Source organism: Pristis pectinata, chromosome 5 (assembly GCF_009764475.1).
Source record: "Pristis pectinata isolate sPriPec2 chromosome 5, sPriPec2.1.pri, whole genome shotgun sequence".
Taxonomy (NCBI): domain Eukaryota; kingdom Metazoa; phylum Chordata; class Chondrichthyes; order Rhinopristiformes; family Pristidae; genus Pristis; species Pristis pectinata.
Window position 1 is genome coordinate 39,556,149 of NC_067409.1, and position 16,568 is coordinate 39,572,716.

The window sequence follows — 16,568 nt, forward strand, 5'->3', positions numbered from 1 at the left end:
CATGAATATGTAGGAGGATGTAAAGAGTCTTCAGAAGAGTATCAATGACAAACTCATGGCAGAGAGAATATAATGTGGAAAAATGTGAAGTTATTCTCTTCAGTACACAAAATAGCAAAGTAGCTTATTTTTTTCTGAATATTGAGAGATTGGATAATATTGATTTTCAAAGGGACCTAGAAGTCACTAAAAGCCCATATATAGATGCAGCATGTGATTATGAAGACAAATGGTATGTTAGTCAATGAAAATCAAATTAAAAAACTGCAGATGCTGGAAATAAGGAAATTCAACGTGTCCCTAATGACTCTTACAATTTTTACAGACGCACCATAAAAAGCATCCTATCCAGATGCATCACAGCTTGGTCTGGCAACTGTTCTGTCCAAGACAACAAGAAATTGCAGAAAATTGTGAATGCAGCCCAGTCCATCACAGAAACCAGCCTCCCCTCTATTGACTCTGTCTATATTTCTCGCTACATCAGGAAAGTAGCCAACATAATCAAAGACCCCTCCCACCCCAATCATTCTTTCTTCTCTACTAGGGTCAAGGACAGTTTTTATCCCACTATTATCAGACTCTTGAATGGACATCTCATACACTAAAAGATGAACTCTGGATCTTGCATTCTACCTTGTCATGGCCCTTGTACTTTATCTGTCTACCTGCACAGCACTTTCTCTCTAACTGTAACACTATATTCTGCATTCTCATTCTGTTTTCCTTTTAGTACCCCGGTGTACTTATGTGTGGAATGATCTATCTGGATGGCAAGCAAACAAAAGCTTTTCACTGTATCTCAGTACATGTAACAATAATAAACCAACCAATCTGAAACAAAAACAGAAAATGCTGGAAAAACTCAGCAAATCAGGTGACATCTATGGTAAGAGAAACATCCAACGTTTTGGGTCTGCAACTCTTGGTCAGAAAACTAAATGATAGGTTAACCTTTATTACAAAAGAATTTGAATGCAGGAGTAAAGAGGTCTTATTGCAATTGTAAAGGGCCTTGGTGAGACTGAATCTGAAGTCGTTTATACAGTTTTTGTCTCCTTACTCAAGAGAAGATGTATTTGCCATAAAGAAGTGTGCAAAGGTTCAATGGACTTGCTCCAGGGATGGCAGATTTGCTACATGAGGAGAGATTGAGAAGACCTGACATATGTTCACACCGGCTTAGAAGAATGAGAATAGATCTCATTGAAAAGTCCAAAATTCATTCAGGATTCAACAGTCAGAACAAAGGGAGGATGTTTTCCTTCTTTGAGGAATCTACAACCAGGAGTACAGTCTCAGAATAAGGGATAGGCCATTTAGAACTGGGATGAGGAGAAATTTCTTCATGAAGAGGGTGGCAAATCTTAGCTCTGAGGTAAAAGATCAGCATGATCTTGATTAGCTCTGGAACAGACTGGAAGGACCAAATGACCTAATCCTTCTCTTATTCCTTTTGTTCTTAAATTCTTAAAACAGAGAAAATAGACAATCCAAATTATGTTGAAGACATGTGGGAAGAGCAATGGAGGGAAGACAAGTTCAGTGGAGACACAAGAGACTGCAGACACTGGAATCTGGAGTAACAAACAAAATGATGGAGGAACTCAACAGGTCAGGCAGTATCTTTGGAGGGAAATGGACAGCCGACATTTTGGGTCAAGACCTTCCATCTGGACTACAAACCCAATGACTCCCACAGTCCAGATGAAGGGTCTCAACTCAAAACTTCGACTATCTATTTCCCTCCTCATATGCTGCCTGATCCGGTTAAAGTGGCCACCTATTTTCTAAGTGGAGATGTAATGCGAATACATGGTTCATAACTTTAGAAGATCAGGAATTGAATTGTGCTATGTGCAGTTAAGATATCACTAAACCAGGAACAAAAGATCACAGTCAAAAATAACTCTCCTTTTTAGTGACGCATGTTTCCTGATATCTGTCTGCCTTTTATCTTAATCTCAACATCGAACAGTACAGCACAGAAACAGGCAGTTCGGCCCACGATGTTGTACTGAACTAATTAAGCAAATAATACTCAATCCTTTCTGCCTGCACATGGCCCATATCACTCCATTCTCTGCAATTTCATGTTCCTATCTAAGAGCCTCTTAGATGCTTCTATCGTATCTGCTTCCACCACCACCCCTGGCAGTGCATTCTAGGCACCTACGACTCTCGGTGTAAAAACTTGCCCTGCAAATCTCCTTTGAAATTTCCCCCATCACCTTAAATGCATGCCCTCTAGTACTGGACATTTCAACCCTGGGGAAAAGATACCAGCTGTCTATCTGCACCTCACATAATTTTACAAACTTCTATCAGGTCTCCCCTCAGCCTCTGCCACTCCAGACAAAACAACCCTAGTTTGTCTAAGCTCTCCTTATAGCACATGCCCCCTAATCTAGGCAGCATCCTGGTAAACCTCTTCCAAACCCTCTCCATGGCCTCCACACCCTTCCTATAATGGGGTAACCAAAATTGAATGCAATAGTCCAGATGCAACCTAACCAGAGTTTTATAAAGCTGCAACATAACTTCCTGACTTGAACTCAATGCCTCGACTAATAAAGGCAAGCATGCCTTACGCCTTTTTTACTACCTTATCGACTTGTGCGGCCACTTTCAAGGAGCTATGGACTTGGACCACAAGATCCCTCTACATCAATACTGTTAAGGGTCCTGCCATTAACTATGTACTTTCCCTTTAGATTTGATCTCCCAAAGTGCAACACCTCACACTTACCCAGATTAAACTCCATCTGCCATTTCTCCACCTATATCTGTAACTGATATCTCACCATATTCTCAAGTTTCAGTAGAAATGAATAACAAATATTCAAGACAATATAATGAAAAGATTTTCAAAAATAATGCAGTACAAGATGATATGAAAATCATGTGAAACAGAAACTCTTAAAATGATCACTTATTAAGAGAATCAGAACAGATACATGTAATGGAGTTAAATTAAAACAATAAAATACTCAAGAATGTTTATCCAAATTCTTCACTCTGAATCAATCAGTAAAATAACTTGAACATTGAGAATAATACAGATAAAATAAATCATTAGTAGATTGAAATGTGTTGCTTTGTGATTGTGCATGTGTTTTAATCGCACATTAATACTATGGTAAGGGAAAAGATGGAACTGCAGGTCAAACTGATCATATACTGTATTGATAGGAATCAGCAAGTGAAGCACAGTTAATGAACAATTTGGAGGATCAAAGGAATGAAAGTTTAAAATGACTAATTTATATGGAATTTGTGTTCCTTTCATTTAATATCATTCCCCTGGTTATATTGTGAACAAAAAGAAAAGTTTATATGCCTGGGTTTAAATAAAACGTGCATTTCTATAGCACCTCTCATCTCAGTACATCCCAAAGCACTTGTGTGATAATGTACTTCTGACATGTAGTCACTATAGTATAGAAAAAAAAGCATGGCAATCAAAAAGCACACAGCAAATTTCTACAAAATAGCAGTCTGATTTGGCCAGAAATCCCTTTTACTGATCTGATTGAGGGTTAACTTCCCTGCTGTTCTTCAAATCAACACAAAGACGTTGCCCTCACCAATCTACCCGGTGGCACATGCATCTGTCCACAATAGTATTTGTAGAAGTGACGTACACACAGTCCTTGAGGAGGCAAAATCCTGTCTTCACACCGAGGACACCCTTCATCATGCTGTGTGGCACTAAAATTGTGCCAAATGAGATAGGCTCATAATAGATCAGGAAGCTGAAAATCGGGCATCCGTGAAGTGCTATGAATGATCAGCAGTTGCAGAAGTGTACAGCACACAATCCGTAATCTCATGGGCTGGCATATCCCTCACTCTACCATTGTTTCCAATCGTCATTCAATGAGAAATGGAAGAGAGCCTCCTGGGAGCAGAAAGAGGCATACGTAAAGATGGGTTGAAAGCCTTGTGAAGCAGGTGTGTTAAACTGCAAAACCAACATGCAATAGACAGAGCTAAGTGCTCTCACAACAAAGAGATCAGATCAAAACTCTGCAGTCCTACCACATTCTGGTTGTGAAAAATGGTTGACAATTAAACAGCTAAAAGGAGGAGGAGGCTCCAAGAACATCTCCAACCTCAACGATGGTAGGGTCCAGAATGTGAATGCTGAAGAAAAACTGAAATATTCACAACCATGTACAGCCAATAGATGATCTAACTTTCTCCTAAGAGCTCCCGTCTCAGAAGCCAGTTTCCATCCAATTCAATGCATTCCACATGATTGACAGCACTGAATTTGGTAAAGGCTATAGGATCAGACAACATTCTAACTGCATTACTGAAGACCTGTGCTTCCGAACTAGTTGTGGCTGTAGCCAAGCTATTCCAGCACTATTACAACTTTGGCATCTACCTGACAATGCAGAAAAGTGACCAGGTACACCCTGTTCACAAAATGGGACAAATCTAATCCAAATAATTACCACCCAATCAATCTACTCTCAATCATCAGCAAAGTAATGGAAGTAGTCTTCAACAGTGTCATTAAGTGGCACTTAAATCACCACAAACCTGCTCAATGATAATCATTTTGAATTTCGCCAGAACCACTCAGCTCCAGATCTCATCACGGTATGCATAATGATTTAAGAATGACTGCCCTTGATATCACGGCCACTTTTGACCAAACTTGGCTTGAGGAGCTCTGATAAAACTGACGTCGATGAGCATCAAGAGGAAAATACTTCATTGGCTGGAATCATAACATACACAAAGGAAGATGTTTGTGGTAATTGGAGGTCAATTGTCTGCCTAGGACGTAACTGCAGGAATACCTCAGGGCAGACTCCTAAGCCCAACCATCTTCAGCTACTTCATCAATGACTTTCAATTCATTATGAGGTCAGAAGTGTGGATGTTTGGTGAGGATTACGCAATGTTCAATTCCACTTGCTACTCTTCAGCAAGAGAATGAGTCTATACTCTCCACTTGCCTGGATGGGTCCAGCTCCACCAACTCCCAAAAAGATCAATGCCAAACAGGACAAAGCAGCTCACTTCATTGGTATTCTATCCACCACCCTGAACAGATATTACTTTAGATATTCATCTTTTTTCCTGAACATACTCGGGCTGAGGCAGTGATCTAATAGAAGATTGTAAAATTATGAGAGGCATTGAGAGGGTAGACCGTCAGAGTCTTTTACCCCAGGGTGGAAATGTCAACTGCTAGAAGGCAAAGGTTTAAGTGAGAGATGGAAGGACTAAAGTGGATGTGTGAGGCAAGTTTTATTTTACGCAGAGAATGCTAGGTGCCTCTTCATCGCCTTGAAATTCCTCCTCATCTGTTTTGAAGGGACATACCGTTATCCTGAGGCTTTGCTGTCAAATCCCAGACTCTCCTATTAATGGAAACATCTTTCCACATCCACTCTATCTTTCAAATTCCAATAGGTTTCGATGAGATCCCCTCCCCCCCATCCTTCTCAACTCCATTGAATACAGGCCCAGACACATGAAACGCTTCTCATACGTTAAGCCTTTCATTCCTGGGATCATTCTTGTGAACTTCCTCTGGACCCTCTCCAAGGCCAGCACTTCCTCCCTCAGATACAGGGCCCAAAATTGCTCACAATGTTCCAGATGGGGTCTGATCATTGCCTTATAAAGCCTCAGCAGTACATCCTTGCTTTTATGTTCTAGTCCTCTCAAAATGAATGCTAACATTTGCATTTGCCTTCTTTACTACCCACTCAACTTGCATGTTAATCTTAGAGGAATCCTGAACTAGGACTCCCAAGTCCCTTCGCACCTCCAATTGCTGAATTTTCTCCCCATTTAGAAAATAGTCCACACCTTTATTCTTCCTACCAAAGTGCATAAACCCACACTTCCTTACACTGTATTCCATCTGCCACTTCTTTGCTCAGTCTCCCAACCTGTCCAGATCCTTCTGCAGACTCCCTGCCTCCACAACACCACCAGTCCCTCCACCTTTCTTGGTATCGTCTGCAAACTTGGCCACAATGCCATCAGCTCTTTCATCCAGAACATTGATGTATAAAGTGGAAGACTGCAGTCCCAACACTGACCCCTGCAGAACTCCACTAGTCACTGGCAGCCATCCTGAAAAGGACCCCTTTATCCCCACTCTCTGCCTTCTGCCAGTCAGCCAATCTTCTATCCATGCTAGTAGCTTGTCTCTGACACCAAGGGCTCTTATCTTGTTTACAGCCTTGTGTGTGGCACCTTGTCAAAGGCTTTCTGAAAATCCAAGTAAATAACACCCACTGACTCTCTTTTGTCTAACCTGCTTGTTACCTCCTCAAAGAATTCTAACAGGTATACCAGGCAAGAGCTCCCCTTAACAAAACCATGCTGACTTTGCCCTACTTTATCAAGTACTTCCATGTACTCCAAAATTTCATCCTTAATAATGGACTCTAAAATCTTACCAACCCCTGAGGTCAGGCTAACCAGCCTATAATTTCCTATCTTTTGTCCCACTCCCTTCTTAAACAGGTGTGTCACATTTACGATCTTCCAGTTCTCTGGGACCCTCCCTGACTCCAGTGATTCTTGAAAGATCACAACTAATGCCTCTACAATCTCTTCAGCTACCTCTTTCAGAACTCTAGGGTGCAGTCCATCTGGTCCAGGTGATTTATCCATCTTCAGGCCTTTCAGCTTCCTCAGCATCTTCTCCACAGTAATGCCCACTACACTTACCTCTGTCCCGACTCTCTTGAATTTCTGACATGTTACTGGTGTCTTCCACTATGAAGCCTGACGTACTTATTTAGCTCCTCCGCCATTTCTCTGCTCTCCATTACAATTTCTCCAGTATCATTTTCCAGCAGTCCAAGGTCTACTCTTGCCTCTCTCTTATTCTTTATACGTCCTCTCTCTCAGTGTCAGCAAAACTAAAGAGTTGATTGTTGACTTGATGATGGGGAAGGAGGGCGAACATGTGGCAGTCTACATTAGGGGATCGGTGGTGGAGATAGTCAGCGGCTTTAAATTCCTGGGCGTTAACCTATCCGATCACCTGTCCTGGGCCCAGTACATACACTAGATGCAATCATAAGGAAAACATGCCACTGTCTTTACTTTCTTAGGAGGTTAAGGCTTGTTATTAAACACTCTAACTGTACAGATGTACTGTTGAAAGTATCCTGACTGGCTGCATCATGGCATACAGCAATTCAAATACACAGGAATGTAAGAAGCTGCAGACAGTAGTGGACTCTGCCCAATACACCACAGGCACATCCCTCCCCACCATCAGTAATACCTACAGGAGGTGCTGCTTCAAGAAGGCAACATCTATCCGGGCCATGCCATCTTTCCACAGCTACCATCAGGCAGGAGGTACAGAAGCCTGAAATCCCACACCACCAGGTCCAGGAACAGTTACTTCCCTTCAACCATTCAGTTCTTGAACCAACCGACAAAACCCTAATCACTAGACTTTGGCAACACTATGACCACTTTTCACTAAAATGGACTTTATTTTTTAGTTCTAAATGTGTTTTCTTGTAAAAACTGTGTCTAATTTATGTTTATGTTTTTCTTGTGAATGCTGCTTATATGATGCTATTTGCCTGTGATGCTGCTGCAAGGAAGTTTGTTATTACACTTGTGCATACATATACTAATGCACATGATAATAAACTCAACTTTGATAAACTCGACTTTGTTGGCTTTTAAAGGCTTCCCAATTCTCTGGCTTCCAACTAATCTGCACCATATTGTATGCCTTCTCTTTTGCTTTTATTCTGTTCCTGACGTCCCTTGTCAGCCACGATTGACTCGTCCTCCCTTCTGTATGCTGCTTCTTCCTCGGGATGAAATTCTGCTGTGTCTCCTGAATTACTCCCAGAAACTCCTGCCATTGATGTTCCACCATCTCCCTGCTAGGGTCCCCTTTCAATAGCTCTTGTCATCCTGAAATCAATTTCCCTATCCGTCTGCTGTAAATAACACAGTGCCACGAGGTCGATTCGAACAAATACCTTTATTAGCAGTGCACCGCTAGGAGAATTCTCTTCAGCACTCACTAAGAGTCACTTCCCGAGTTCTCCCCAAACAAAGGGCAGACAGACATTTATACAGGAATTGTCACACACATCCCATGCAAACGGTGCTGCGAGTTTCGGTCAAGCTATAGAGATCTCGAGACAGCTATCACACCTTTTGTCTTAGTATAATTGAGTTATAGTCAAGGCTTTCAAAGGCAGGTATCACCTTTCATTGTTCAAACCAAGTCTTTACCTCGATGTTAATTACACTCAGTATCGCCACCGTCTGACATATCGGAATGGTTCGTTACCCGAAACAAAGGCAGTTAACATACTTAACATTCCAACCTAACCAGTGGGTCAGCAGTTTGCTAGTCCTTGCTAAAGAAATATAAATGCAAAAAAATATATATATATTTTGTTTGCCAGCTATAGGTATGGTTGCAATTCTTAACCCTTCACTTCCTCACTCTGGCCAGCTCCTCCCTCATGACTCTGTAGTTATCTTCATTCAACTGTAATCTGTTATGTCAGATTTCAGCTTCTCTCTCTCAAACTGCAGGGTGAATTCTATCATATTATGGTCACTCCCTCCTTAGGGTTCTTTCACCTTAAGCTCACTGATCAAGTTTGCCTCATTACACACCAAATCCAGAATTGCCTGTTCCCTAGTGGGTTCTACCACAAGCTGCTCTAAAAAGCCATCTCATAGACATTCCACAAATTCCTTTTCTGGCGGTCCACTACCAACCCGATTTTCCCAGTCTACCCGCATATCAAAGTCTCCCATGATCAATGTAACATTGCCTTTCTCACGTGCCTTTTCTATCTCTTGGTGTATTTTGTACCCCACATCCTGACTACTATTTAGAGGCCTGTACATAACTCCCATCAGGGTCTTTTTACCTTTGCGGTTCCTCAACCCTACCCACAAAGATTCTCCACCTTCTAATCTTATATTGCTTCTTGGTGTCGATTTAATTTCACTTTTTACCAACAGGCAACCCCTCCCCTTCTGCCCACTGCCTGGCTAGATAGGATGTGTACTCTTGTACGTTTAACTCCCAGCCCTGATCTTCTTTCAGCCACATCTCCATGATGCCCACGACCTCATACCAATTTCAATCTGCACTGTAAACTAATTTATGTATACTGCATGCATTCAACTACAACACCCTCAGTCCTGTATTCACCACCTCCCTTCTCAAAATCATTCTTGTGTTGCCTGAAGTTGCATTCCTAACCCTTTCTAAACTCTGTCCTTTTTTTATTCTGGAGACCCTCCTGCGCTTTCCTTCCCTTTAACCTTTTCCTCAATTTTCCTTGCCGTTAAAATTGTGTCAACCAATGATATAGGAGTTGAGGCCAGGATGATTGGGAGAGGGAGCAGGGAAATCATATTGATAATGGGAAGGGATTAGGATATCAGCAGTGAAAATGGAGGGGAATGGATAGTAACAATAGAAAGTTAAGAAAGACACATCTCTGGCAGTGGCCCAGGCAGGCTGAACCAATGGCAAAGTAGACCTTGGTCCTCTAGTTAAGTCCTTTTTAATCCTCTTGCTCGCTTCACATGTACAGTAAATTTTTTTTTACAGATGACATCAAATATTGTACATCGTTTGGCATCATTTGCAACCCAGCAGTTTCTTCCATGCACAACTTCAGACTGTAGTTTTCTGCTTCAACGTGAAAAGGGCTTCCCAAACCAAAGGTTTGGGCACGTGTACTGCAGAGTTTATATCATCATCACTTGGAGAGCGATTCCCAGTTCTGTTTCAGGGATAACATTACCTCCCTTGCTGCATTACTTAAGACTTTCATTAGATGGCTGCAAAGTAGTGTTCAGTACATGGTAGGAGTACTTGAATGACTTCACAAATTCAGGTTTATTTTAACACATAAATGAATGTGTAAAATAATCTCTGCTGATAATTAGAAACATTTTCAGTATTCGACAACATCAGCTAACAAATGAGTTATCAATACAAAAAAATGTTAATTTTTTAATTTATACACCACCCAGCATTTCAGGTGTACAATATAAAAAAAATCAAAGAACCAAATTTATTTTAAAAATAATGTAACCAAAGAAGTTATTTAAGATTTATTCGATAAGATACAATATTGCAGAGGACCAAATTTATCCGTCTCCATTTAGCTTCTTTAATTTTGCTTCAAATCGTCTTCTACTGGAATCCAAAATTGTAATGCCATGTTTTCTAAAGTCATATCCGACCCTTTCCAATTCCTTTATGCGATTTTTCAAATTCTCTGCACTGAATTCCAATACTCTGGGCTTCTTTAATAATTGCTTAATATTAATTTCCTTTTCCAGGAGACAATCTATTTTGTTGGAAACTTTTTCAGAAGAAGCATAAAATGCTGGTGGATAGTCAATGAAAAATTTCTTCACTTCTTCAGGTGTGCACCCTAATGACCGTAACTGCTCACTCATATTTATGAAATTTCTTTTCATGTAGTCACTGGAAAGGTCCAAAACCTCACCACCATGCCCTTGAAGTAGTTTTATGAGTTCACTGTTGCTTAGTTTAAGTGCTTCTGTGAAAAATTCTACATTTGTTTTTATCCGTTTAGTGCTTCTTATAAGTACATAGGCATTTTTAGTAATGATCCGTTTAACAAATTCATATGGATTTTCAACACCCAAACTAACAGCGAGATCTTGCAGAAATGTTACCATCTGCTTGTTTAGTTCCAAGCTGTTTGAAAATGTTCGTGGAGCAGTAGTCAACATACGATGCAAATCATCTGCGGTCAAACCAAGAGAACAAAGAAAACTAATATTTTTTCCAAGATTTTCATTATCACTTGAACGAAAATATGATTCTGGAGAACGCTGAATGATATTTATGATCTCAGAGTCAGTCTTAAAAATACTTTGCCACAATTGCCATCTTTCTTCAAGGTGGCTATAGGAACGTGTAATAGCTCGAGGGTATCTTGAAATAATACTGGCAATGGTTTTATTATTGGCACCTTTACTTCTCAAGAATTCTGCAACACATTTTTCATGTGTAATCAATTTTCTCAACACTCCTGGCTGTCTCCTCCTGGCCATCTTAATATCTACACCCATAACGGTCAAATTGTTTATTAAAACTCCATTTTCTGGTTTTTGGATTATCTCAGTTGAACACTCATGACTGGAAGTGCTGAATCTCAAATAATTTATCTTCAAAAGTGCAGCAGGGAAAAAATTAGGCAAAAAAGAAAATAATCTTCCCCCTGGGTACATGTGCATCACTTGTGTTGTCACTCTGCTTGCCATATTTCTCTAATACCACAGCTGACATACTACCTGGTTACAGTGTTTCAAACCTGTATATAGAGGAAAGAAAAGGCAATTATACCAGTGTTAATGAAATGACAGAAAACACATAACTTTTTAAAATGTTCTTAAATATTCACAGGCAACTGTAACAGTCAGCCATCTATTTTTCTGTCGTCAACAAATGCCATCACTTAGAACCTATCTAAATTCCACAACCATTAGTGAACTGCTAAGTGTGAACTCCTTTTCCAAACATGCTTTAGGTGCACTGCATATTACTATCCAGTATTGGCAGGGTATCTATATAAAAAGGGGAAAATGTACAAAGCTGGAGATAACTAACACAAAGGACAATTCTTAAATAAATGTGAAACAAGGAGGAAAAATATTGGAAACATATGTAAGGAAGTGTCGCTGAAAAAGGTTCACGAGGGATATTGAGGGTCTAGTGAGTAATAATGAGGCATATGTCAGATATAGACAGCTGGAATCAAGCATATCCCTTGATGAGTACAAGGGATGTCGGACAGCACTTAAGAGGGAAATTAGGAAGGCAAAATGAGGACAGGAGATAGCTTTGGCAGAAAAGGTAAATTAGAATTGCAGGGGATTCCACAAGTATATTGGAAGCAAAAGCAGTAACTAGGGAGAGGGGTCATTAAGGATCAATGTGGTCGTCTACGTGCGAAGCCACAGAAATGGGAGAGGACTTAACTGAATATTTCTCATCTTTACTTACCATTAAGAAGGGCATGGTAACCAGCGGATTTAGGGATGGAGGTGAATAAAATCATGAGGGGGCAAAGATAGGATGAATGCATACAGTCTTTTTCCCAGTGAAAGGGAATCAAAAACAAGCGGGCATAGGTTTAAGGTGAGAGGGGAAAGATTTAAAAAGGGGCCTAAGGAGCCGCCAGAGGAAGTGGTTGGGACCGGTTCTATAACAACATTTAAAAGATACTTGGACACGTACATCGATAGGGAAGGTTTAAGGAAATATGTATCAAACGTGGGCAAACTGGACTAGCTTAGAGATCTGCATCTTGGTCGGCATGGGCGACTTGGGATGAAGAGCCTGCTTCTGCGCTGTTTATTTTATAACATTTATAACTCATGACTTAACCAAGGCTTCAAATCAGCACTTGCACCATCAGGCAACCAGGTGGAAATATGCCCAAAATTTCAACCCTCTAGTGACAATAATTTTTTTCCCTGGATATTTTCTTGTCAGGGCTGAAGAGAGAATCAGGCTGCAAAGGTAGTTTTTGACAGAGTTAGGGTGGAGAACAGAAGAAAGAAAAGTAAGGGAGTACCTGGTGCAAGCACTGATGGATTGGCTAATGGCAGGCAGGAGAATGTAAGAACAAGGGCTGGAAGGAGAGGAATTAGGGAATATTAAGCCTCCTTGAAAAAAGTGTATCATCACCACCAACTTCATGGAATCCCCAGCCCATGATTATTCAAAATAAGACTGAGAACCTGGACTTTCTCTCATGCAGAAGCCCTGTGCAAACAGCAGAAGCAACACATCACCTCCCTATCCTACCCACCCAGCCCACCAAACACTTCCTTCCCTACCTTCCACATTGGCCCAATCAGCCAGTTCACAACTGGAGTGGAAGCAAGTCATCCACGATCTGGAGAAACTCCCTAGAATTCAAATTTTACAGACATTTTACCCCTCCGAATGAAAAATCGTGGACTACATCTGAAATATGGCCTATAGAAGACAGAAAACAAAACCCCTGTGGGCCACAGACGATGAAGCAGAGGGCGCCCACCACACACAGACTGAATAAACCTATTTAGACGACTCCGTTATTTGCTTTACTCTCTGCAAGAAAACATAAGCAGTACAATTACCTGTGACAATGATCTGTTTCGTCGCACAGATAATATTACAAGATTAAAACCTATTTTGTTTGCTAATGCAATCCGAGCCCACCCACTGCAGAGAGACGCTCCGAGCTGGGGGAGCGCAGCACATGCAAGAACCAGCGGCTTCCGGGAACTGCTTGCAAAGGATACTGGGAGCACCTGCGGTCGTCACAGAATACAAGCCTGGAGCAAAACTCCATTGAGTCTGTCCATCCGCTTAAAGCAGACCCAGCCAATACCTGCAAATGTGTTTTGTGCACCTGTAACTTCATGTAAATGTAGATGCTGGAACGTTTAACAGAGGGGTTAATTATTTTTTTCCTGGTCAAATATGAAATGGCAAGAAAATGCTGCAGGTCTATTGCACAGGCTGCTCAGCAATTATAGGCAGAAATAAAAATAACACTTAAAATTGAGACCAACTCTTCTCAAGAGCAATTAAAGATTGGCAAATAAATGTCAGCCACCTCCTTTTATAAAAAGAATTGAAACATCACATATTAACTGCATTGCTCTTCATTTGCCATTGGGTTGCACTTTCAGTTATTCTGCTAAAGCCCTGCAGAATATCACATTTCACATACCATAAGAATAGAAACAATATTATATAAGTAATTTCCATGGAACCATACTGCTCAGAAGAATGTAACTAGATTTATTCTTATAGCCATGCTGAGTCTCTTGGCACTCATAGTCACTTGTTGCTAAAGTCAGAATTAACAGATTCCCCAGAACTAAAGCCAAGGCATAATATTAAAATATGCATTTTTAAGATTTAAATTTTGTTCTAATGTTTTAATTGTTTCTTTTAAATTGGATTTCAGTTGTAAAAATTACATTAGTTGCTTTATCATTTGAACATAAGAAATAGAAGCAGGAGTAGAGCCTTTGAGCCTGCCATATATCAAGATCATGGCTGATCTCCCAACTCAATGCCCATTTTCTGCACTATTCCCATATTCCTTGATTCCTATAAATATTAAGAAATCTATCCATCTCTTTTGTTTAATAAACCTAACAACTAAGCCTTCATAGCACTCTGGGCTAGAGTATTCCAAAGTTTTCCCAACTTCTGCATAAAGAGTTTCTCTTCATCATATCCTAAACTGTCTACCCCTTATCTTGACATTGTGACCCCTGATTCTGGACTCATCAGACTGGGGAAATATCCTCCCTACATGCAGTCTGTCAAGCACTGTTAGAATTCTGTTAGTTTTAATGAGATCTTCCCTCATTATTCTATATCTAGAGAATACAGGCCCAGTCTCCCTAAACTCTTCTCATTCAGCAAATCCGCCATTCTTGGAATCTGTGCGGTGAAGATTCACTGCACTCCTTCTATATCAAATACCTCCTTCCTTAGATAAAGAGACCAAAACTGTATTCTAGGTACAGTCTCACCAAGGCCCTAGACAGTTGCAGTGGCATCTTTACTCATGAACTCAAATCCTCTTATGATAAATGCTAACATACCATTTGTCTTCTTAATTGCTTATTGCAGCTGCATGTTGATTTTCAGTGACATGAGTACAAGTACACATAGGTCCCTCTGAACATCAAAACTACCCAGTTGCTTACTACTGTAAAAAATCTGTATCTCCTTTGTACATCAATGTGGATGACCTTACATATTTTCACATAATATTCCATCTGCCATGCCTTTGCCCACTCACTCAGATTATCCATATCACTCCTGAAGCCTCATTACATCCTTTATGAAAACTGAATGTCTGATTTAACATTTATGTGCATAAGCAGCAGCTTTGGCTTAAAGATTCTTTGAATGTGCTCTGTGTTTCATTCAATTAACTTAAATTGCCTTAGTATTATTTGCTTAAATTACAGAACATGATACACTACTCCACCTTTAAAATGAATAATTAATAAACTTTCAGTTTTGTATAGACTATACATGGCCACTCCTCCAAACACGAAAACAATGCTGTGTATTTAATAATAGTATCCTTTGTGCTCTCTCTGTTAGCTAAAGTACTATAATTTTCCAACTGTTTTGTCACTAACTGAATCCGAAATAACTTGCATTTGTAGAGCCTTGTTTAACAGCCTTAGGAGACTGCAAAGCATTGTTGCCAAACTCCAAAGTATTGTTGTATATGCAAAGCAGTAGCCAATTTGTAAGAAACAGGGCGCAAAGAACAGCAATGGGAAATCTGACCAGATTCGGTATAGTTAGTTGAAAGACTAATTTAGGCTCAGAACTAGAAAAGCTCTTCTTTCAAATTATGTCATTGGATCTTTTATATGTACCACATAGAAAATGAGTCTTCATGTAACATCTTATTTAAAAAGTGATATCTCCAATTGCCTCGTATCCCCATTCTAGAACTGTACTGCAGCATCGACATGGCTTTTGCACTCAAGTGGTAGAAACAGATATAATCCATTAATCTTGAATTTCAGAGACAAAAATACTTTTCTTTATTTCAAAATATACTTTATTCTTAAGAAAATTCTTAAGTATCTAAAATAACATTTTTAAGTCAACATTTCCATAACACTCAAAACCAGTCTTGGGCCAGAAATTCCCAGGAGTCAGTGGGGATATCACATTTCTTTAAGAAGACTTTGAATACAGCCTTGAATCTTTCCCATTGTCCACCTGCTGATCTCTCCCCTCGGAACTGAGCTTCAGGAGTCTGGTGTCATGCATGCAAACAATGTGGCCTGCCTAATGTAGCCAAATATCTGTTACCAGAGCTTTAGTGCTGAAGATGTTGTCCTGGGAAAACACACTGATGTTGGTCTGCTTATCCTTTCTGTGAATTTGTAGGATTTTGTGGCTGGCACACAATCTTTGGTCCAATGAGGAAGAGAGTATTTGAAGATATAACCTGAGTCCCGGCACTAAGCTCATGCTCTTATCATGCAGCAGTTATCCCTGCCCTCTTAGATGCTTCTGAGACCTGGATTACCTTCAGCAGGCATCTCAAGGCACGAGAAAAAATATCACCAACGCTCTCTCCACAGATTACTAGATATAGTATATTAAGATAATCATAAATGATGATGGAAGGTTGCACTAAAAAACTTGAGATAGGTTGAGATAGACTCAAATTCATTCCTGACCTTAGATACTGTCCTTGGGAGAATTTTCACATTCTCCCTGTGACATAATGGGTTTCCTCCAGTTGCCGTGGAATTGCTGGTATATGGATTAATTAGAGACTCAGGGGGAGTTAATTGGGATGCAAAAGGAGAAAATGGGATTAGTTCAACTGGCATTTGAGAATCAGTCAGCACAGAAGTGGTGGGTCATAGCGCCTTTTCCCGAGCTGTGTAACAACTGCAACAACTATTTAAAGTTCAGAATTAGGGCATACTTAGTGTGCAGTGGGCATTGTAATGAGTGTTGATGGATATTCTAGGATTTTATG

The 16,568-nt window shown here is 40.2% G+C and overlaps 1 protein-coding gene across 1 annotated transcript; it reads right to left on the reverse strand.

Annotated features, from left to right (window-relative positions):
- Positions 1 to 8,020: 8,020 nt before the first annotated feature.
- LOC127570632 (transcription termination factor 1, mitochondrial) lies at positions 8,021 to 13,297 on the reverse strand. Its single transcript, XM_052016374.1, has 2 exons — positions 13,159 to 13,297; positions 8,021 to 11,342 (listed from the first exon to the last, which is right to left on the reverse strand). Exon 2 carries the CDS (start codon positions 11,290 to 11,292, stop codon positions 10,144 to 10,146), a length of 1,149 nt encoding a protein of 382 aa, XP_051872334.1. The 5' UTR covers positions 11,293 to 11,342; positions 13,159 to 13,297; the 3' UTR covers positions 8,021 to 10,143.
- Between the last annotated feature and the right edge of the window lie 3,271 nt (positions 13,298 to 16,568).